Source organism: Embiotoca jacksoni, unplaced genomic scaffold (assembly GCF_022577435.1).
Source record: "Embiotoca jacksoni isolate LCO1_2020_lvr unplaced genomic scaffold, fEmbJac1.0.p SCAF_1, whole genome shotgun sequence".
Taxonomy (NCBI): Eukaryota; Metazoa; Chordata; class Actinopteri; family Embiotocidae; genus Embiotoca; species Embiotoca jacksoni.
In genome coordinates this window covers 21,708,377-21,732,770 of record NW_027185229.1, presented here as the reverse complement: position 1 = coordinate 21,732,770, position 24,394 = coordinate 21,708,377, and the positions used below count along the sequence as shown (strand labels likewise).

The following is a 24,394-nucleotide window of genomic DNA, read 5'->3' as shown; positions in this document are numbered from 1 at the left end:
CCGAGCAGGCATGGAAAGCATGAATGAGAAAGAAACAGAGAAGGAGAGGAGAAGCAGCAGTAGTGGCGATGGAGCCTGTGGTTGTTCTGCCTGTAGAGTGATTAACACTAGGGTCACAGCCAGAGGCCGCAGCTTGAAAGACACAGGCCTATACACACACACACACACACACACACACACACACACACACACACACACACACACACACACACACACACACACACACACACACTCCCAGAGGCCTTCCCTGCCTCTCTTTCTGACACTATTTGGCACCAACCATTTATGAGAAAACAAAACACACCTCTAGACAGCTCGTTGTGGCTGAGATGAATTACTGTTGCTACTGTAAGGTCAAGTAACGGGATGGATATGTGCCCACAGTGAGTTGCTAAGGGTGTTTTTTTTCAAGCTGTGGGCAGGGACTGAAAATGGACTGCAACCTTTTTTATAGCTATGCTTCACCACATGTAATGGGTCGTATGTTCCAAGGACTGTTCAGCTTTTCAATATGAGCCATTTTGGGGATTCTTTTGAATGTTAAAATATTCCCATACAGTCAGATTCAACTCCAATAGTGTTCCTTTATACATGACATATTCACAGCACCAAACAAACTACAGTACAAAGGCAATTCCTTGCAACATTATTCAATTTGAAGCCTCAGTTCTATTTCCACGCTATCGTTCAGCCTCTGCTGGAACTGTTACTTCTGGTGCAATGATTTCTGTCTGATAGCACTATTAGTTTGTTGGAGGAATAATCACTGTATTCTGCAATGAAAATGAAATCACTTTCTTTATTGCTCTTGGGAAATGATTTTACATGCTGTCCTAATCACATTGTGCTAGATGTGATGGTGTCTCGCAATAGGTTATTTCCACACCTGCAAACCAGATCTCGATGAGCAAAACAGGGTAAGTACAAAACAATTATTGAGAATGTCAAAGAGCAAAGGGAAGTCTACAGCAGTGCATCTGCTGCGGCACAATGAGAAGGAGTCACAGACACAGACAGCAGAGCTGTCAGAATAACAAACAGCATCGAGATTGAGGGGAAAGGTAAAAACAATTATTTCCTGTCTCTTTGTGGTTAACAAATGGTCATTTACGCTAAGTGTACTGTACATATGCTACGACACAGATACGCGAGGTTGTCTGGGCGAACAAATCTCTGCATGACCTTAAGAAATGAGAGCTTTACAGGCACGGTTTGCATGCTGTGCCAATTTGAGTTTAATAGTCTTACTCCAATTTGCAGTATGTTAAAAGGAAATATTTGACCTTTTAGGAAACACCTGTATCCACTGTCTTGCCTAAAATTAGTCGAGAACATCAACACTATTCTCACATCTGTACACCAAAATTAAAATAAAAGAAAAACTAGAGCCAGCAGGTTATTAGCTTTGGTTAGCCAAGCAAACTGGAAGCAGGAAGAAACAACCTGTCTTGACTATGTCCTAGGGCTTGAAAGAAAATCTACAAATTAACCTGTTATCTCGTTATATCTCGTTTGTTTAATCTGTACACAAACAGAAATGTGAAGGCAAAAGTTTATGGTTTTATAATCATTTACATGTAACTATTTCTTCGTCTCGTAGAGCGACTTCCTGGTTTCCTAGAAGTGCCGCTTCAAGTCTTCATGCTAAGCTAAGCCAACTGGCTGGTGCGGTCCAACTTCACAGTTAGCATACAGACATGATAGTGATATATTCTCATCTAATCCTCGGCAAGATATCAAATGTGTATTTCCAAAAATGTCAAACCGTTCCTCAAAAGAACAACAGTTCTGCCCTATACCATTTTATTTAACCATGCACAATAGCTTTTTGTATTTTACAAAACAGTTTGAGAACCCACACATCACTGATTGTAATTACAAAATTGGTTTATTTTGTGTTACAAAAGTCTCACAGACAAATTTGATACTTAAAGGTAGACTTGCTTTTTAACAAGCACCCCAGTGGAGTGTCCATGACCAAGACTCTGAAAGCCTACCTCTGTTTATGGCTAGTTTGGTGCTTATCTCTGAGCAATGGCCTCTGACCTCTGAGGTCTTTAACTGACCTGTGGGATTCATTTTTATCATTCCAAAGGCATTAAGAAAGTACAAAAGCTCTAAAATGAGAATAAGTAATGCCAAACAACTGGATATACAGAGCAATAATATACAGATTTATAATAGAAACTAAATATTAACCGAGAAAAAAAACAAGTCAAATGAGGAATATCAAATAAATCTTTTATTATGTAGATCTTCTACAATAAGTCATTAAGTGTTCAGGGTGAACACACAAGCAGTTGACATATGAGAAAAAGGGAGGTTTGTAAGCGAGCACGTCGTGTCTCACTGTGTTTGCTTTCCTGAGGCTTTGAGGTCATTAATCATAGCGGTCAAATCTACAGCAAAACAATTGAGCAAAGGAAAACACAGACAGAGAGAAAGGGTGGGGGTGGGGGGGTTGAGTGAAGGTGAGGGAGGTGGAAAGCTACAGTGAGATGGAGGAGTGGGGAGTCATGTCGAGTGAGGGGAATGAAGGGGAGAAATGTTTGAGGTGGACTGAGGTTCGAGAAAGAAAAGGGACAAGTAAGGCCTCTACAACTGACGCTTTGACACCAGACTCCTGTTTGCATTGCTGAAATGCAAATACATAAGAGGGAGAGGGATAGAGAGGGAGACAATAGAAGGGAGAAAATGAAGAGGGAGAGATGCTATAAATAACATTGTGTTTGCGTAAAGCCAAACCAATGTCAGTTTGATGCAGGAAGTGCACCACAGTGATAGAGGTTATAGAACAACAGTTGACTGGGACACTGAATTTCAGAAAGGCAGCATTCAAAAAGCCTTCAAACAGAGACTCACAGCTTCAGTTTCATCCAATTATATCCACCCATTAAATTATATTGTAAGTCTCGCATACAAAATCCACATCCAACTTTCAAAAAAGTGGAGAAAAATAGGGTTCAGGAGAAATTTTTACTAATGATGGCGGTGGAAGTAAGTGGGTTAGTTTTTACTGCATTCTACATCTATTGATCTCCTGCAATGTACATACACAGTGTTTTTGTTATTAGTGATCTCAGCACCAAAATGTTCAGTGATTTAATTTTCTGCATGCTTCATTTCATGAATAACGTCTACTTTGTATTTCATTAAGCAAAAACATCTGTGCTCATACTATATTTGTGTTTTTGGTTGTGTTTTGGGTTTACTCTTTACTCTTTTGCAAGTATGTTATGTGCACATTGTAAATTGGGAGAATGGAGTCTATGTCAAGGTAAAGGTCACACGTGCGCATGTAGAACTGGTAACCAGTACGGATGACATTACCATCAAATCCTCATAAAGAAACCGACAACATTGGTCGATTGTTGGAGGGTGTTAAAACAAACTATATTTATTGTAAACTGTAGTGGTGGTCCGGAGCACTGAAAAAAGTCCGGTGACAGACTATGAAGTGTGACAAAATCGGCTCGAGGGTGGTTAGTTGAATCTCGCGCATCATTTTGAACCAGGAGAACTTGAGTTCTGTGTATAATAATTATCACTTTGTGTTGTAATTTTTTTTAAATCTTTGGTTGAATACATCGAACAAACCTGATGACTGACTTGTTCCTTCTTTATTGGGTTGTTTTAATGTATCTTGAAGAAAATTGTACTTTCTTGATTGTTGTTGTTCTGAATTTGTACCCTCATGGTTGAAATCTACTTATTGTAAGTCGCTTTGGATAAAAGCGTCAGCTAAATGAAATGTAATGTAATGTAACCAATTGCAGATGATTTATTTTAGGTATTTAATGTACCTCACCTACATACTCACGCAACAAATGCTGTTATTTTAACCTAAACCATGATCTTTTTTCTGAACCTAACCAGGTAGTTTTGGCAGCATCAACTACATGTTTATTACTGTCACCATGACAATGAAGGTCCAGTACACCTGCTGCTTTTTACATTCAAATTCATGTTTTTTAGGTGTATGGATAATGTGTTGGTCCTGTAGAGGGCGCTTACACTTTTCACAAGTCGTTTTGGGAGTCAGTAGAAATGCATCTATTGTGTCATTTTTTTTCATTCCTTGTTCCAATTTCAGTACCAAAAATAATTTGCCAATACTGAGTACTGATGGGATATCATTGCTCCATTTCCCCCAAACTTAAAATCTGCAACCTCAATGTGTGGAACTCACTGGGATAAATAAGACATATATTTAAAACGGATCTATTAACTGCTCAGTACATGATCGACTTACAAAGGTCATTTTCAGATCAGTTTTGTACCAATTCCACGTTCCTTCTACGCTGGTTACTTTGCATTCTGTGCTACAGCACGGCTAACCGGCATTGATCTAGAGGAAAGGGTTTGCTCATAAGGTCGCTGTGAGCCCAGCTGCGCTTTACTGTACGTACTGAATACCAAATCACAGAACCAGTAACTGCAGCCTGGGATGTTTTAGATTTAAAGAACGATGAGGCAGGAGAGAAGTGGAGAAGAGGACTTCACCCTCCTCCTCGTCTCTTTTCTTGGTTGCAGCGTGCGCCTCCCTAGTTTTTCACCCCAGCGTAACTAATCGCATGTCAGTCAATGTGCCAATGGAAAGAGGCAGCAGTCAAAATACCTGTGTCAGTACTGTGGTCATTAGAGCATTGAATGACTCACTGGCAGGCACGTGCACACACACACACACACACACACTCACTCACAAACACCTACATTAATGCACACACACACACACACACACACACACACACACACACACACACACACACACACATACAGACAGACAGACAGATATAGCCAAAGTGCAGAGAATATGGGGGATGGTGTGCTACGAGGCAGATATGGATTGCATGCTTGTGTGTGTGGATATCTGTGCTGCTGCATGCGTATTGCACCCTTATGTGTTGCTAATGTGCGTGCATGTTTGCATTCTGTATACAAAACCTGAGCGTGCGTGCATTATGTTTTCGGCTCTGGATGTGTGCATATCTCATACTGGCCCACGTGTTTGTGTAATGTATCCTGTCCAATAATACACACATTGATCCCAGCGCGATAAAGATAACAAAGTTAGACCTTCCATAATATTTATTTTCCCATAACAGACCTGCTCTGCCACGCCCAGTCATATAACTGCATGCAGATGAAATATGGTCTTCATTACCTTTAAACCTCAACACACAGAAACTAGTGAGGAGAAACAGAATTGCCCTTCTTTCTCGACTGAAAGAGCACGAAATGAATTGGAGCAGCTGAGATTTTTTACATTACCATGACAAATGCAACGAGATGGGGAGGAGGGAGAAAAAAAGGGAGAGATAGAGAGACAGGGAGAGAGACACACACGACGACAGACAGAAAAGGGCAGACCAGACAGAAAGACCAAATTGTGTGAAAAAAAAAAAAAAAACATCAGCTCAATTTGTGCTTGACTGTAAGCTGTGAGCTGAGAAGAGAAATAAAGTAAGGCATTTAGCTGGGGATCATGTTAAACCATGCAAGTGAATGAGTCCCCAGAGAAGAGTGTTCCCTCTCTCGCTTATGATGAACTTAATTGCCTCTATCAGTGTTAAGATATAACATTCATCTCAGGTTTATTGCTCGGCTTTATGGTCTTGTCCATCACATTGAGGGGTTTCGAGAGGCAGGCCACTCCTCAAATGGCACCTCAAAATAATGAGACAGATTACAAAGCAACAAGGGGAAAGAAAAAAAAAAGAAAAAAAAAAAATAGCATAATTTATATTTGGAAAATGAGAGCATTTTACAAGAACTCTAGGATGAGCAGATCTGGTATGCGAGTGCGCTGGTGTAGCAGAATGGTTTTGATGTTATGCTGGATGGATTACTCTTCAGTTTCTGGGTTTTTCAAAATGCATGGTTCATCGGGCTAAAGGCACACACATCTCCCCCACCTCTGACCCCCGAAAGCTCTGGGTAGGTGTAGGGTTTCAGATGGCCACACAATCGTACCATTGTCCTCCTGTTAACACAATGAAAACAAAGCTAACACATCGCTGCCATTCAACCCCCCCCCCCCCCACACCCCCTCCCACTCTGCCTAACCTTGACTTCCAACACTACTCAGGTGAAACACAGATATGGATTATCAAGTGATATAGAAATCATGCAAATGAGATACCAAAGCAGTACGACAAGAATAAATGCTTTGGATTTCATCTCGACATGGACCAAACATACAATCAAAGCTTGACACGCTTCTGGAGCAACGCAACATTGAGATATCATTTCATCTCTGTAAGATGTGGTTCTGATCACCTAAAACAAGCTGCTTCTCATCACACAAGGGCTTGAAAACCACGTCTGCTCATTCCATTAAATCTATTAAATCCACTTGCATTATATCATAGTGCTTACCACACAATAGGAGCCTTTCAAGGGCAGTCCCAGAGGAAGCCAACAAAGGGCCCTCTCTTTCAGGGACTAGTCAAGTAATTCAGAAAGAGCCAAACACAATTTTTGTGTGTGTGTGTGTGTGCGTGTGTATCCCACAAGCCGCAATTTCACCAAGTCACCAAAAAAAGCTGTCAGAAAAGTGGAAGAGAGCAGAGATAAAGAGCAACAAGGATACCTGATTTGCCTTATTCAAAAAGACACAAAAGTGGAGAAGTGTTCTTCTCTAAAATAGTGATTCTCAAGGACAGAAAAAGCGCAGACCTAGAAAGAAATGCCGGACAGTTTTTAGTTCTGTCTGTCCGTTGGGCTAACCTCATCATGTGATGTAAAGCTCATGTTATCATTTGTTGAGCGAGAAAGTAGTAGCGCTTGTTTGCGCTACTATTTTCTCGCTCAACAAATGCAGCTGAATGAAAATGCGGTCGAATTGTTGTGCTTTACAAATGAGATCACAGAGGTAAGAATCGAGAAAGTCTTTTTAATAGGAATAATTGTGCTGCCCTAATTTTTGAATAATTTAGGATTACTAATTATTACCTGATGATCAGATCAGACATTGACATTTAAGAGCTGAAACCAATTCTTAATTAGTCAATGAACAGAAAATTATTCTGCACCTGTTTTGAAAATCAATTCAGTTAATTTGTGAGCAAAAATGCCAAAGATTCCCTGTTTCCACTTTTTATAATGTGCAGATTTTCATGGCCATATTGATATGATAAATATCTATGGAATATCTATAGATTCATATATTGGATGTGGCAAAAGAAAGCAACATTTATCTCTGTTTTTTGAAATTGTAATGAATTAAGACAACAATCAGCAATTTGCGCGATGATAATGAAAATAATCGTTGAGTGCAGCTTTAAATTATCCTGTAGGTGGTAGTACAATAACACCATAAACTTATATGGCCATAAATCAATAGGCATTGATCTGACAAACCATTGTTGTACAAAGCTCTAAAAGGTCCGGACAGGATTTTCACAAAAAAAACATTCTAAAATGATACATTCTGATGATGATGATATTTTACCACCTGGGCAACATCATGTGTTCTGTGAATACTTTCTGGTTAAGAAACACGGGAGATCTTTCCATTAAAACCCTGCTCAACCTTTATATTTTTGACTTTCTCAAATCAAATCACAGTTACTGTCTTTGCTTCATTGTTCTGCAGTTAAGCATAATTCCAGCTGTTTAAGTGCTGTTTCCCAAGAAACCAACCTGGTGTGCACAAGTACAGTAATTTGAAAACACACAATATAAGCACCACCAGGAAAAAAAACACAACCTTTTTTCCTGTATTTGGGAGCTCACCATATATTTAAATCTAAATGCATCATCCAGCACTTTCTGTCAATAGGGCTCAAAATAATTCACTGTTCTTTCATTCACTGCCATGCTGACTCCACATCCAGCCTCTGCCACTTGCATCCAGGCAGAATTTTCTATTACCAATCTAATTGCACATTCCACCCTGACAAGAGCTCATTAAACCTTAATTATACACATGTTGTTTTCTACAAACATCTCCATTTGGGTCTCTCTGCCTTGTAATTGTTCAGCAGGGACAACCAGTTGAGATTTCGTAGATTGAGAGTGAAAAAGAGAGAGCGAGAAAGAGAGAGGGAGGAAGGGAGAGAAAGAAGGAAGAGAAAGAAAAAAAAATACCAGTGAGAGAGAGAGAGAGAAAGAGAGGAGTGTCTGGAAGTAGGTCATGCCTCTCCATAAACAAGGCATGGTTTCTAAAATAATATACCCATCCAGTGGAAGTAATGCCAAACAACTGAGCGAATGTGGAGCTCATGTAATATTTACAGAGCACTAATACATAGATGGCAGGTTTTTTTTTTTTTTAGCCCCCCCATCACCACCACCACCACCAACCTCCCCCTTTTCCAAAGCCAGAGGTTTTTTTTTTTTTCCCCTCCTGCCATTTGAATTTCAGAGAAAGCCAACTACATTGATATATCTGGCAGGGATGGGGGGGGGGATTGGCGAGTGTTAAGATGTTGAGTTTCCCTTACTTTCTTTCTCCCTTCGTTTTCTGCCTCTCCTATCTGTTCGTCGCCCCCTCACCACCACCACCACCACCACCCCTCTCTACATCGTTCATCGTTTTTCACACATTTGTTACATTTTAGCGAGGGAAAGTGGGCCTTAATCCAGACTCTTTGAGGCATGGGCGTTGATATTACTGCGGAGAATCAGCCTTTTAAAGACTTCTTTAAACTCCAGCTGGTGCTGTAAGGTCACCAAGCACTTGTTCGACGTCGAGCCCAGCGTGATGCTTCTGGGGCTCGGGACTAACTGGCTTTGTCGACTCCAAGCCGGGCTTTCTGGGCTTTGGACAGTATACCTGGCAATGCTACTGCAAGAGGGCAAAGATTGTACAGCAAAGGAGTGCCACTTCAGCATGTTTACAGGTCAGATTCCTATGAGAAAAATACCATCTGCTGATTATTATGTTTGATATGCAGGAGATTTGCAGCAGCCCACCTGATTTCGCAACTAAAGGGCAAAGACAGGGTAAAGATGCTTACATTGAAACAAACAGTATACATGGACATTGAATTGAAAACCAGTCAAACCATTGCAGAGTTTGTGTGACACACAAAACAATATACTTTTTACTGCAGTTGAACAAAGCCATTTGTGATAGGTTTATCCATAGACTACAACACAAATATTGGACCTTACAACTTGAAAATGGGTCAATTGAATCCACATTTAGTCATGAGCATACCTGCAAGTGGGGAAATCATAATCAACTGCTAACTACATATTTCAAGAAAGAGCATTATCTAATATTGCTGTAAATAAACTTTTAGTGCAAATGTTTGACAATGATCACCATATCATGTCACAGTTCACACCAGTCTGAAGTCCAAATTTATGACTTCAAGCTAGTTTAGATTTTTTTTAAATGAACTGACTGAAAAATTCCATATTCATTGACATTCATGACAGAAGACTGGATATATCTTTGATTTGGATGGTTAATCAGTCAAAAAGTAAGCAATTAAAAGACGTCAACTTGGACTATGAGAAATAGTAATTTGTGTCCGTTACTTTTACAAAAAAGGGAAAAATCAATTATCAAACTATTAGTGGCAACTATACGTGTACTGAAAAAAAATATCTGTTGTTACTAAGGGTGACTAAAAGTTGTATTCAATATATTAATATTTATAGTTTTTTTTTTAAATAGTTTTTCATGTTGTGATACAAAGTACAAAGTATATGAATATCAAAAAATAGTCTCAGAATGATTTCAGCAATGTCACCTAACACTACAAAACAATTGTAGAAACATACGTGTTACTACGGTTTCATACTGTATTTATGCCCGTGACTCTAATCAGATGCTTTTGTCAGTCTGCAGAGGCATGAAATGAGATGTCTATCACAGACCACACAGTGTCACCGCCACTTAGCACCCAAAAAGCAATAAGCGTCCACGTTGAGCCCCTCAGTCATCGCCGGGGACCTTCTCAGCCTGTCACTGTTGACACTTACTGTATGCATCATTGATACCCACCCAGCAGCAGAAAATAAATAGCCTGCCATCAGATCACTCCTGCTTTGCAATATGCAATATTACAATTATCACGGCGGTGTTTTTTGTTTTGTTATTTTTTTTACAGCAGGAATTTGTTTTGTGTCCCTGTTTTGTTTGTTTATTTGCTTGGTTAGTTAAAATATTCCATTCTTAGCACAATTACAGTGAAACATCACTCAGCTCACACAAACATCAAACACACTCACTGTACAGTGTGATGTGAGCCATGTCAGGATAAACAAACATGACATATTAAACAGGAAAATGAGTCACTCTTATTATCCCACCAAAATAAATCAGGAAAACCCTAATTATAACAACCTGTGCCTGATCCTGCCTGATTCACCCCTGCTCTCTGGCTTTCTCTGTATGTATGTATATTGTGTGTGTGTGTGTGTGTGTGTGTGTGTGTGTGTGTGTGTGTGTGTGTGTGTGTGTGTGTGTGTGTATTTATGCGTGTGCGTGCGTCTGTCACATTCTTCTCCTGCTGCTGCCTTAATAGGCAGTCTCTTAGATATTCGCTACAGAATAGCGCTCATGCAATATTAATATCACACCAAAATATGGAAGCCGAAGCCCCCACTCCATCTCTCACTCCCTACATAATTGACTATGCAAGGCTCCAAATCAGCTTGGAAAAAGAGAAAAAGACAGAGAGAGACAAAGCAGCCAAGAGAGCAGGAGAGAGAAAAAAAGAGAGTGAGCGCGAGAGATGTAGAAACAAGTCCTGAAACGATCCTGTCATCTCTGCGTTACAGCAGATTCTCAACCTTCACCCTGTGTATCACTGTCAAGGCAGTGGAGCTAAAACAACAACAACAATAGCAACAACTACAACGATAGCTCAAACAGTTTGACTTCCTGCAAAGAACACATTGATGCTAATCCAGCTGGAGCTAAAACAATCCAGCACTCAAGCAGATTTAAGAGTTATTGTGAATCATTTTAAAAACTCAGTGGATTTATTTTTTTTCATGGCATTGTGAGCATGACAAGTAAACTTGAACTCAAGCAGATTAAACCAACCAATGCATTAACTGATCTGCCCGTGGGTCAGTCTTTGCAAAGTCATGCAGCATTATTCAAACCCACAATAGTTTGCATTAAATTTGAGTGAAGTAGAAGATGTGTATATGACGCACAAGGCATATTTCCATTTTAATGCCATGTTGACAGCCATTTTACAGAACATATCCACAAAATGTTTAAATACTGTAGAATAAGATGCTTTTTCAAATTTAAGTTGTGTAAATCTTCCCTATACACACACACACACACACACACACACACACACACACACACACACGCATATGGCTGAAGCGATACACATTCCTGCCAATGGTTTCTCACACTATTCCACTAATCTATACATTGTGGTAAAACGCCAATATTCGTAACGACGTGCCAGCGAACGCAGGGTGGAAGACGCCTGGAAGCCAGTCACCATGTAAACAATAAAGGTGAACAAAGAGGAAAATACTGAAAGGATTCAGCTTTGCTGATAAAGAAAAAAGGCATTCAACACTTATTTTTTTTTAACCTCATATACACAATAACTTTGTGTACAAGAAATTAAAAGCCCACAGACTTATTTAAGGAAATAAATTGTGAAGAGAGAATGTTACGTTTAAACTTGTGGCTCTGTAGCACATCATTACAGTCCGACCTGCATGTTGGATGGTCGATACTCCCGACCACAACACCTTTCAGGCGTCAGACGGAGAGTGTCTGTGCCGACCATTCTCAATAACTTTTTAAAAACTAGAATCTGACATTGACATTCACTTCACACCGTCATCCACCAGCTGCACAAAGGTCTGGACAGGAGCCAGGCATTGTACTCCTCTGTCTCGCTGTCATTTTTCAACTTCAACTTCTTTAATGTCAATTCACTACATGACATACAAACATGCAGATGGTTCGAAAAAACGTTTCTCACAGTCCTACTGTGTGCAAAAATAAATAGACAAAGCAAGGAAAAAACATTTTCATTTGTTAAACAACTTTTTGTGACACTTAATGTGAACAACTAAGCGCAACGCTATGAATGTCTCCCTGGAGAGAAAATGTACTCTGTCATCCCCATTTTTAAACAATCAATCAATCAATCAATCAATCAATCAATCAATCTCTCTCTCTCTCTCTCTCTTTCTCTCTCTCACAGCCACTTTTGCACTTCCATGCCTGTTTGTCATCAGAAGTTTGGGATAACTCAAACCTGGCCTTCACTCCCCCTGAAACTCCATGTTTCCTTAAAGTAATATGGTAAGTTTAGGTTAATAATAAAAAAAAAAAGTTCCATTGCCTAGCCCTAAAGTATGTGCTCATACACGTATGCAAGCATTCATTACATTCTGAGGAAGAAGCCAAACAGCTGCAATAAAGTATCCATTTTATGGCAAAGTTTCCATTTAAAGCCATTAATACAAGAAACCCCCCTCCCCACCCCCCCCCCCACACACACACACACACACACTACCCCCCCTCTATTCATGTACGTGCAGAGATGACAAGATCCCTGCAGAGCACCGGGGGAAGGGGGGGGGGGGTCACGCCCTCTGCACTCAGCATAAAAAAAAAAATAAAAAAAAAAAATAAAAAAAATAAAAAAATGAACTGTAGGCATTTAGAGCTGTAATGGATGTTGAAAGAAAGAAAAGGAAAAGATTGCGGGGGCAGAGCCAGTGGTTGTGGAGGGGGAGGGAGGTGGGCAGTGCACCTTGACAGGAAACACAGAGGTGAAGAGCAGGAGTTGGAGGTTAGTTTGACAGAGAGAAAAGAAGTGGTGGTGGTGGTGGTGAAGAGGGAGGGGGAGTCACTGCGGAAGTGCCAGGCCCACTTTTAACTGAACCGAGGCTGGTGAGTGGTAGTGGGGTGAAGGGTGGGGCGTGTGTGTGTGTGTGTGGGGGGGGGGGGGGGGGGGGTGAAAGCAGAGATAGAGATCAGGGGAAAATAAAAGGGGTGTGCAGGGGGAAGGAAGATGGGAGGAAGGAGAGGATGGGTGAGAGGAGCTGGGGGTTAGAACGGGGGGGACCTACTGCACCTTGACACTTGCTCTCACCGCAGCACCTGATAAGTGCAATGGAAAAACGTCTGGTTTCCTCCTGCATGTTAAGTGGTTTATATTCTCCTCCTCTCCATGCAGCCTGTAGCTATAGTCTGCTACTGTACTGACGCTACACCCAGGTAATAACAGACAAAAGGAAATGACAGAAAACCAAGGGTGAGGGAGGGAGGGAGGGAAGGGGGGGGGGGGGGAAATAGCACAAATTGTCTGCTTTAGTAACGTGCGTGTGTGACAAATTCTAATGTGCAAAAAAGAGATGTAATCTTTAAACTGTTGCTGAACACAACAACCAGGCAATTTAAAAATGTTATTTTCCTTACATTAATGTTTATCGATAACTTTAAGCATCTTTATTTTTACAAACAACTTCTGCACGGAGATTCAGATGCAGACTTTAATTTGCACAACAGAGGATCAGATGGAAGTGGATATATATCTTTACTGCCTCACGCATGTCCTGACAAGGAACTCATTCCCATGATTTGTAAGTGGGTCTCTCCACTGAAAAGCATTAACAATATTCACTTTAGATAACGTATGATTCCAGGCCCTGGGAGAGGATGGGTTTCTTAGAAATGCTTTGTTAGCACTCTCCCCCTTGATAAATGATTTAGGACATGTGGCCTGAGACATCAATACAATCTCTGTTGTAATTAAAAAAGGTGCGCACCAACAATATTACATAGCTTTCGCTTTTTCTGTCTCCTTCTCTCTCACTCTGTCTCTCCCTCTCTCTCTCTCACTCTGTCTCTCCCTCTCTCACACACTCAACCACTCTTCCTCTCACTGAGCCCCGCAGCAGCGAAGAGATAATTCAAAAAGCACTTGCATGGAGTGAAACATGAAAAAGGGAGACATATGAAATTAAATTCTCTCTTTTTGCGCTCTATTGTTCTTTCATTTTCTCTCCTTTGTTACATAAATGCATAAAAGCAAAGCAAGCCAGATTCTAATTATGATTTTCACAATACTAAAAGATTTTTTTTGTATTTAAAAAAAAAAAATGAAAGAAAGGTTTCACAAACAAAGTAGACTGACTGTTCCAGCACTTTGTCAAAGTCAAAGTACTGCAAGTGCCGCATCACTTAACTTCAATAAACGTAATTTTTTTCCATTTTCCAACCGTCCGAGTACTTGTATAATTCAATAATGGAAAAAATTAGACCTTGATGCCAAAGCACAGCTGCTTTACAACAAAAGACACAGCAAAAAGAAAAAAAAAAAAAAAAAAAAAAAAATCACCAAAGCATCCTATTCTTTATAATTTACCCATGTCTGCCTATCCTTTTTATTTTACCTGAAATTTTATCCAGAAAGCTGCTGCATGCCTTTGTTCTGTATGAACATGAATACAGTAGGAGGCTGATGGTTGGCCTGCAGCAAAACATTTCTTTGACATGCTACCCAGGAGATAACACACAAACCACCAAGTCAGATTGTGCTTTTTCTTGAAGACCTGCTGTGGCCAATGCTGGTTTGGGGATAGGGGACAGAGCAGGTCTGTCAGAGTGAGCAGTGGAAGACTTTTGGGGTTTATGGTGGAGGATGAGGTGGAGTCAAAGGATGAAAGCTTTTTGAGAAATATGGAACATTTGAAGTGTTGATTTAAGACCAGATAGAGCTGGCGATCTGTTGTAGTTGTTTCCATGCAGACAATTTCCATCACAGGGTTGAGAACTCCCAACAACCACTTTTAGTCCATGCAAACGAGAGAAGGTCCTCTTCCTCCTACTGTATGGTTTTAAATGTGGCATGTAGCGATGGATGAGACCAATGGGTGAAGGGGCAGGGGTGAGTGGGGGAAGGCAGGGAGGGATGTGTCTTACCCCAGTAGAGGGCAGTCTCTTGCCGTCAGGGTTTGGGCGCATGGGCAGGGAACTGTAGAGCCTTACACCTCGATCTGCCGCAACGTATCTGCTCTGGAGGAGGAAAAAAAAAAAAAAAAAAAAGAAAGAGGAAGATTTTCAGTACATTTTCTTCCTTTTAAAGAGAAATACCTCAGTGTTTGATTAAATATTTTTAAAACTAATTTTGTTCCAGTTACTCAAGTCTCTTCCAAAGCGCAGGCATCATACAGATTTTATTTCTTTTTATGGTCTTCTTTTTCTTTACCAGTGTTAGTTTCATACATTTCCACCGAGTCACAAAGCCGGCACATTGGCTGCCATGTTGAATCACATCACCTCATGGTGATGTACCACACATAATAACTGGATAAGATTGGCTCATGCAGCGGCACTAATGGTACTAAGCTGTTGTGTTTGGTAGCTACGGTTCCTGTGCACTGCTCTACTCAAGTGACTCCATCTTTCTATACATTACACAGCTGATAATTAGAGTGCAGTGGGCTCTAAGCCTGCCAGATCCTCCCTGTTCTTCCCCGTGTGGGTTTCAGCTGTATAACACAGCCTAAAGGAGTGGTGGAAAAGCCCCGAGTACTTGGGAAGCTAATGAGTCGCAAAAAGTGGTCCCTGCCAGGGAGAGACGGTGAAGCTCAGTGGGGTTCACACCGTGGCCCATAGCCACAGCGTGGGTACCACCCAGGATTCACTTCAAATCTCACGTTCTTTGTCTCACTCTGTCTTTTTCTCTGTTTCCTCACTTCACTCTCAACTCACCTCACTGCACGTCTGAATCCTTGATATTCTGCTGCTCTCTCATTAACATCGCTCTTCGGTAACATCTGGTGCATGCCGTTTTTGTCATCTAATTTGTAGAACAGTGGTAACTTATTTTATATGTGTGTTAATTGATAAGATGAGTTATAGCTTTTTCTCTGTTGTTTGAAAGTCTATTTCAGCTTCTGCATGCTGACTGTTGTTAAAATAAAAAGCTGGATGAGGTGAAAACTGGTGATGTGGAAACTGCTTTCTCATAAATAAGAGGATAAAACATGAATTTATACTTGGAAATGACTACGACTGCTGCCTCCTATGTATTGTGCATAATCACTTTGCCACACTTGATACATACAGTCTGCTAATGAGGGTGATGGAGATTGTTGAGGAAGAAAACAAAAAACAAAAAACAGAGCAGCAATTTAGAACGAGTATCCCTCTCTCACATGCTTTCACTCTAGTTTCCCTTTCCTCTTTTTAACATTCATTATTTCATCTCACAAAACACACAGCATACACACAGAAACACCCAGATCCACATGCAATCACAGAAATACATTCAAGGGCAGGGCTTCATATTGCTATGCATTGAGAAGTGCAGTATTCAACAATATTTAACAACTGAGTGAGAGAACATCTCTAAACCAACCAAAACATGGCCCTGCCTTTCACATCTAATCAGTCACATGATGCAGACAAACACACATCCATCACACGTATGAGTATCTCAGGCCCCAGCTTTAACAGTGTTAAACACACCTTTTCAGATTGAGTTTATGGGTCTGAATGCAGAGTGATTACCACACACACATTACTCAAGAAAGAGCAGGCACAAAGAGCATGATTTATACCCTACAAGTAGCATTCTCTATTGATCAGTGTACTGTCTGTGTTAGCAGTATGCTGATCTGATGGTGTAGGCCTATCACAGACTGTACACAAAGCAGGCTATCCCCAAAGGCAGGCAGAGAGAGAGAGAGCACTTGCTGTTTGAGGTTTTGATTTCCTGTGCTCATTATGAAAGGTAAAAACAGATGAGTGTACAGCAGTGGCCATCTTGTCAATATGGTTTGCATAATGATGACACAGCATGATTAAAGACAACACTGCACTGTCCTGACAACCAACAATGTAAAAATCCCGCAAAGACACTCTCCTTTGTTTTGAAACACATTCCTAGAATCTGATTTAATGCATTTCCCATATTCAAAATTGACTTAGAATGTTTATTTGAAACATATTCCTAGGGAAAATCAGCAATGTGACCTGCATGCTGTGTCTTGAACATCCTCCAAGTCTGACGTTTCTTTTTCTGCCAGCCTTGCCGAGAAGCTACTGTACACTAACTCCATCTCTCAATGGAGACTTTTTTCTTTTGAGGCTTGTTAGGTAACTTGCCAGCATTGCAGCTAAATGAATGCCTCGCAGAATAGCTGCTTTAGCCAGCGACGAAGCCACAGTAAGTGAATGTTTGATATTTCTCCTGTGTGCCAGGCTAATCTGGCCCTGTGGCATGCCATTACGGGGCTAATAACAGCTGTCTGCGGCCTGGAGGGGACACAAGCAGGCCTGGCTGTGCTAACTGGCCCTGACAGACTCATTAGGAGTGCTGGCACCCACAACGGCAACAGCCAAACTCCTCACATTTCCTTGCTGGCTCACAACAGTTTGCAAGTGCAAGAAGCATTGTTCTGTACACTTGTTCTCTGACACCTTTCTTTTGTTTTCTAGCCTTCATTTCAGAGGCTCTCACCCTCGTCACCTCTCTTTCACTTCTTGGCTGACTTCGGGTTGGCGTGATATTTCTACCAAACCAGCTGCTGCAAGCCATTTACCATCTCTACTCGACATTATGTCGACTCTAACCTCGTATTTTTTTTTCTTCTTTTAATCCCGCACACCCACACTCCAGTTCTGACCAAAATAGAGCAGAAGGCAGAGTTCACTTGTTTGCTCACGCTGTTGTAATCCTCGCTGAAAAGTCAAATTTAAATAAATAAACGCATGAATAAAATCAGTTTCTAACTAACTTTGGTGATCTGCCACAGGAAGATGCTGCATCCTCTGAACTTTGTATTAGCGAGCCCTGTTGGAGGACAAGAGGGACTTCCCCAGGCAGACAGCAAAAGCAAACATTGTTCTGTCGCTTGGCAGGGCCGAGCCAATCGTTACAAGCAGAGATGGCTGACAATAAACACAAAGAGCCAATGACGGTGGATGAAGGACCATTAACAATGGGGGAAGGGATATGCTTTCAAGAATAAAAAAAATATATTGGCTAATACATTGGCTTTATCCGATTTTTATTCTTAATATCCATCACAATTCAGTATCTCCAGCTCTATTATCCAATGAACAATAATGATCTTTTCTACATATCAGCAGCTCGCTAAAAGCACAGTAGGCAATACATTTTCTCATTAGATATTAACACTGGCTTTCCCTTTATAGGCTGGACTGTTGGGGCACTGTAAAGCCAAAGGCGCAGCTGTGGGGGTTTAGTTACCTGTAATGTTAGCTGTTGCATGTTATATTATTTACGCAGATCTGGTCTTAATGGAACACATGTGCGTCTGAAGCCGACATTCTTCCAAGATTAGCTGAAAGCCTGCACACATCAGACTCTGCCGATGAGAGGAATGCAAGGCCCAGACGGGCTTATGGGGAAACCCTATCACTCATCTATGGTATACAGTACTGACACCGTATGCACACACACAGACATACATGTGCACACATTCTGTATTTATATGTTATGGCGACAGTGCTCCATACTGTATGTACAATATGCACTCAACAATGCGTGCAGAGTGACGTCAGGAGATCAATGATTTACAACATTTTGCTCATTTTAAGTAGCCATACAGTCTTTGCACTGTTCACTTCTGCTCCCATCGAAGTTGTTTCTGATTTCTACTGATTAAACAGAAGATTTGAACTCATCAATTCTGCAGCACAAACATAATATCAGATTTCTAGCTGGTGATCTAACAGTCAGTAATAGAGTATGAATCACTTTTTCAGTGGTTTGTAGAGACTTAAGTCTGAGACAAAACCAACTGCAGAGTGCAACATTGGTTTTTGCAAATTGCATTGTGATGAATCATTTCCCTTCATACAGCTTGAATGGGATGTAATTTAATGTTATGATGAAGGCATTTCTACTGTGCTTTACATCTTTGTAGCCTTAGTATTAGATTTTTAATTAAAAGCTGAAAATGTACCTCTGGTTTGGAAGGGTATGTATTATAACCCTTCCAGAAATTCAAATTTTTAGACTTCTCAACTTTATGTAACTAACTTTTCTTTGCAGGAACTTGAGAAGCATTAAGTGACATATTTTTATGTTAATTTTTCCACAGAATCTCTGCTACCATCTGTGAGTTCTAGCCTACAGACCTTAAAGACACTGACATTTAAGTGTTGTTTATTTCAAAGTAAGATTGTGCTCAAAGTATATCAGAATCTTTAATATATTAAAGGAACATGCATTGATATATGGCTCGAGGTCCCGGTGTAGAAATATATTCAGAGTCTATTGTGAACCGAGCAAGTGTGCCAATAAACAATACAATGCTTTGATATTGCACAAACATGCTGATGCATATTGTACATCCCACATGTTTCAGTACAGTCTTTGTTTAGATTATTCTGTTGCGTTTCACATTGATTATAAATCGATAAGTATGTTGTATTCCATTCAGCTCTAAGCACTCGTATGTATCTCCAGGAACTGCACTGAGAGAGAAACATCTCTTTACGTGTTAAAGAGATGTCAACTAAGGCCTGAGCAGCTCAACCATAACTAGGACATGAAGCCAGGGGCTGCCTGCCCCGGGCCACCACTGACACTCAAACTACCGATCACTCCATTGGGAATATCCAACCAACACCAGCATTTGAGTTGTGGCTATTTATAGCTGACTACAGCTTTTACAGTGACTATCCGTTCATTCTTAGTGTAAACATGTCAGTTTGTCTGTGCATACATGCTTAAGCCTCTGCAAAATTATTATAAGAATTATAGTTCAAATTTAATTTAACCCAGCTTTGCCTTCATTTTATATCTCCCGTCTTCTCATGTCCTCAACCATTGGTTCATATTTTCTGATCTCCTGCTCTCCACACTGAGCCTACACCCTTCCCCCTTTTGCCTTATCCCATGTTTATGTTTTTCCAATAGTTTTTGTTCCACAGATCCCAATTTACACCGAGACACAATACATCAACTGGAGATACTACCCTTACTTTCTGACCATCTATTTATCTGTATGTTCATCTATCTCCCTTTATGATTCTTTTATTCTTTTCCTCCTCATTCTCAGTCTTGAGGGATTTCTAAATTTAAACCCATTGTGTTGAAATGCTAATTCATCCTCATGTTGTTGAACATTGAGAGAGTTCAGTGGAACGCGATAGGTATTACGTGTGAGTGCTCTCTAACCCAACTTATGCCCAGCTGTCTACTGTTGGGGACAGAAAACCTAAATCTAGCCATATCAATAATGTGGCACTTTCTCATGGTAATTTTACATGATAAACAGCTTGCAATATTGTACTGTCCTCAAAAAATACAATTAACAGTGAAAGTCAAGGTTACGCATCTGCAACCTGAATTGCAGAAGTGTAACTTCTGGTTTCCAACTTTGTGCTCTTTTCTCAAACTTTAATGATACTGTACTGCTCTACTTTCTGTTCCATGACTCCTTCTTATTCTGTCTGACTCAGTGTGTCTACCTGCGACTATAGAGGACTGCGACAGAAAGTAGATTCTGTATCTACTGGAACAACAATGTGGAGCTCGGCTGCATGTTTTCAGTTGTGATAGGAAATTCAACAGCAGCGTCTTAAAATTGCACCAAAGCCTAGATACTATGTACGGTCCACTGACTGGATTACAGTGGATTAAATCAAAAAAAATTTTTAACTCTTCACACAAGAATAAGGGATAAAAGTTATAACTCTTGTTAAACATTTTTGCTTTGTTCAGGTGTGAAGGACAGTTTATTGTAGGGGTCATCAAAGTGTCAAAATTATAGATCAAAAAGCTTCAATTTCAATCAAAGGAAAGACAATCAGGCTTGAATGTAAGAAACAAGCCATCAGTTACCATGAATTGAGCCTTTTATTTAGAATTGAATTACATTTGAATGATTAAACAAAGCTGTGCCAAAGATAATATGTGATGAAATAACTCTTAATGATAGAAATTTGCTTGCTTTCTTTTCTTTCTTTTCTCTTTATTTCTCTCTTAAACTGTCTTACACACACACACACACACACACACACACACACACACACACACACACACACACACACACACACACCTGCCCTTTGTATTACTTCTGACACAAAAGTGAGGGAGATGGAGTGCATTAATAAAGTGCATTCAGTGCCCTTGCTCTCTCTGATTCAGAGAGGAGAAAAGAAAGTTTTCATTTTCTTTTATCTTTCCTTTCTATTTTTTACAGAACCCCTCATCTTTATGAGGCTGCTTTCTTAAGGCAAAACAACACAGCCTTACAACAATACAACTTACCACCAACAGCTGACAAGCAGAGCCAGCACCAGCTGTGCATTGGCCACAACCTGTGTGTTACAGACAGAAAAAAAAGCTGGGAGAAGCTTTAGCTAATACAAAAACTGGGTCTTTTTTTTCCCTTTTCCTTTTTCCTACGAGTGGTACATGCAAAGAATAGATTACTTTAATACACACAAAAGTGGACAGAATGATTATTTAATAAATTGGTATTTCTGATGAGAGCAGAGACTCCCAAATGTCAAGTTGAATCAGTCATCTGATTCAATGACAAAAGCTGTGAATGCAATACACTGTAAAAAGCCAAAATAATAAGATAGTCATAATAGCCTTGCTGTATATTATTACAATAACACTGGCAAGGAGTCAGGGAAAGCGATGCTGAAATGATTGTTTTAAAAAAAATTGCCAGACATCCTCTGATGCCAGCTTGTCAATGATAATTTGCTGCTTTTCTCTGTTTCATATCATTTTGAGGAATAGATTTTTTACAAAACAAAAGTCCATAATGATCATTATATGACTTTTGCTTCAGTCAAGGAGTTTATGTTTTCAGTGCTGTTTGTTTATTTGTCTGTTTGCCAGCATGATTACAGAAAAACGACCCACACAATTTTCATAAATCTTTGTCGAAGATTGTAGCATTGGTCAAGGAAGAAGTTATTCAACTTTGGAGCAAATCTGAATGATGAAGGAGGATGTACAAATTATTTTTGTACTTCAATTAGCACTGTGAGATAGGAAATGTGGCCTACTAAATGCCACACATCTATAAATCCAGTAGAGGGCGGTAAAATTCGATGATGACAAAACATAGGCCATTCTAGAAATATGACGAATGAATCACAATCCAGATTACCAGGTACCAGTAATCCTGTGGGACAGCGGTTTTCGGCACAAGCATATTTTCAGTCTAACAGATTTTTAAATATATCCAGACATATATTTATATATTAAATGGTTGCAGTTGCAGATTTGCATATCAGAGAAATGCAGACTATTCGCCTTGGCAAAGGGCTGCGCCCTCAAAGTGCCCTTTTAGTCTAGTAATGATTTTGTCATTTCTGACCTTTTATAGACTCATAGATTTTTAGATTAATCTGAAATACAATTACTGGATCAAGCAATAATGAAAACAGTTGATGTTTGCAGCCATACAAATGATAAAAGTTAAAACATGTTAAGTTGTTGATTGTAATGAAACAGTAAAAGCTCCTATTTGCGTCACTCTTCACTCTTATGCAGAACATGAACAGAACAGTTTAAACTAACAAAAGCAACCATACTATGTATTTACTCCATACCATACATTTAAGTTTGAGATGGTACAAACTTTAACACATTAGAGTCACAGTCAGCACTTAAAAATGTCCGGTTCCTCAGTGAATATAAAAAACACAACATGGCTTTTTAAAATAACTTGCTAATTCTCAGTTTAGATGCAACTTTTTCTCAAATAAAAGTATCATTTTACAATCTGTGCTGCAGAGGTAGTTACTATCTAGGTTAGGGAATCTTGTACAGCAAGTCAACTTTAGAAACATATTAAGAAGTTGAATCACACATCGAAGAAAGAAAGAGAGAGAAGGGAGGGGCGAGGGTGAGAAAGGAGCAGGGAGGATAGGAAAAGACATTGCTGCACAGACAAAGCAGAGAAAGAGAGTGCAGCAGAGGAGGCCAGGAGAGAGAGAGATGGCGATAGTGAGATAGAGGGAGAGAGTTAGCTGAGAGTTGATATGCTGACTACAGGCAGTTGATTTGGTTTCAGAGAGCATTGTTACGGTGCTTTGAATTAATGCCTCCCAAAGAGTCCAATTGTGATTCTTGGGCTGTGCTGACAGAATTTTTGACAGCCTAGGGTGAGCTGCTGATCTCAGCTGAATCCTCTGTTCTCTCTCTCGGTGTGTGTGTGTGTGTGTGTGTGTGTGTGTGTGTGTGTGTGTGTGTGTGTGTGTGTGTGTGTGTGTGTGTGTGTGTGTGATACCCAACACATTCACACACCTACTCATGTTCAGATATATGTGGATGTGCAAAAGAGAAAATGGACCAACACATACTGTAAATCAAGTCATAAATGCCTGTTAACTAGACACAGACACAGACACAGACACACACACACAAAAACTACTGGCGTATGCAAACAGGCCTCATGTGCAGGTACATTGAGCTCAGTCACTTAATCAAGATGAAAAAGTTTGACCAACTATTATTTTTCTCTCTCTGTCTCTTCTTTTCCCTGCAGGAAACATGTTGTCCCTCTGGGCTGCTGAATAAATAAAAAACAAGCCCAATGCTTCATTACAATGATGAGAAGAAGAAGAGACACTCCATCAAAATAAACCCACAGCACAGTGCTGGTCCATTCTGACAGCAGCACGACATCAAGAAAAATCAGTTGTGAAAATGAAATTCACAAACTTGCAGACATGCAGATATATTAATTGTAGTCATCATGTTAAGTCTCTAGATACTGAAGCTATTCTTATCATTTTACATAAATGTTTTTTTCTGCAAACATTCTGTTACAAGCTGATACCATGTTTGTTTAAAATGTTCAATATTGAATCGTCATATTAATTGTACTACATAGTTGATTGGGTTTTTATTTATAAACACTTGAGTACAAACAAATGCTAATTATTACGAGAACTGGCTTAAAGTCTTGTAATAAAAATGTTTGACACCCACAAAGACATACAAGTTTACTCCATACAGCATGGTACGATATGATAGATGCCACTACGCCACGTTTTTTCACGCCTCGGTATTAAAAGTTCACGCACACATCACCAGGATTAGGACTCAAGCACTTGACAAAACTTGACCTATGATGTCAAGTATTGTAACATTTTACTTAAAGTGTAAAAACCTCGTAAAATGCTGCACAGACGACTTGGCATAAGTGGCAGATGAGTCAAAGGTAGACATTTATAGTTTACACTAAATATGCTTCCTGTGTTGCTATGTGAAACTGTCATTTTGCTAATTTGAGACCTTTGCGGACTACAGTATAATGAAAGTTTACTATCAGTGTGATTAAACAGGTTTAATATGTTCATCTTTTTCAAATTATGAGTTTACAGCATTGTTCAGAGGATCCCGCAGTGAAAACATCAACATGTTTTGATGATTCTGGCCATGAGCAGGAGAAACTTTTTATGTGAATCCATTTTCTGGAAAAGCTCAGC

General features: G+C 39.9%; 1 protein-coding gene across 4 annotated transcripts in view; it reads right to left on the bottom strand.

The window, feature by feature from the left end:
* The window catches only part of tox2 (TOX high mobility group box family member 2), an 89,009-nt gene that overhangs the window by 43,396 nt on the left and 21,219 nt on the right, over positions 1-24,394 (bottom strand). For 2 of the 4 annotated variants that reach the window (XM_069147570.1, XM_069147589.1), the window contains exon 2: positions 14,876-14,968. The exons of the other annotated variants lie outside the window; for them this stretch is intronic. In XM_069147570.1, coding sequence (XP_069003671.1) covers positions 14,876-14,968 — 93 coding nt within the window. The remainder of the gene's footprint in view (positions 1-14,875; positions 14,969-24,394) is intronic. 4 annotated transcript variants of the gene reach the window in all.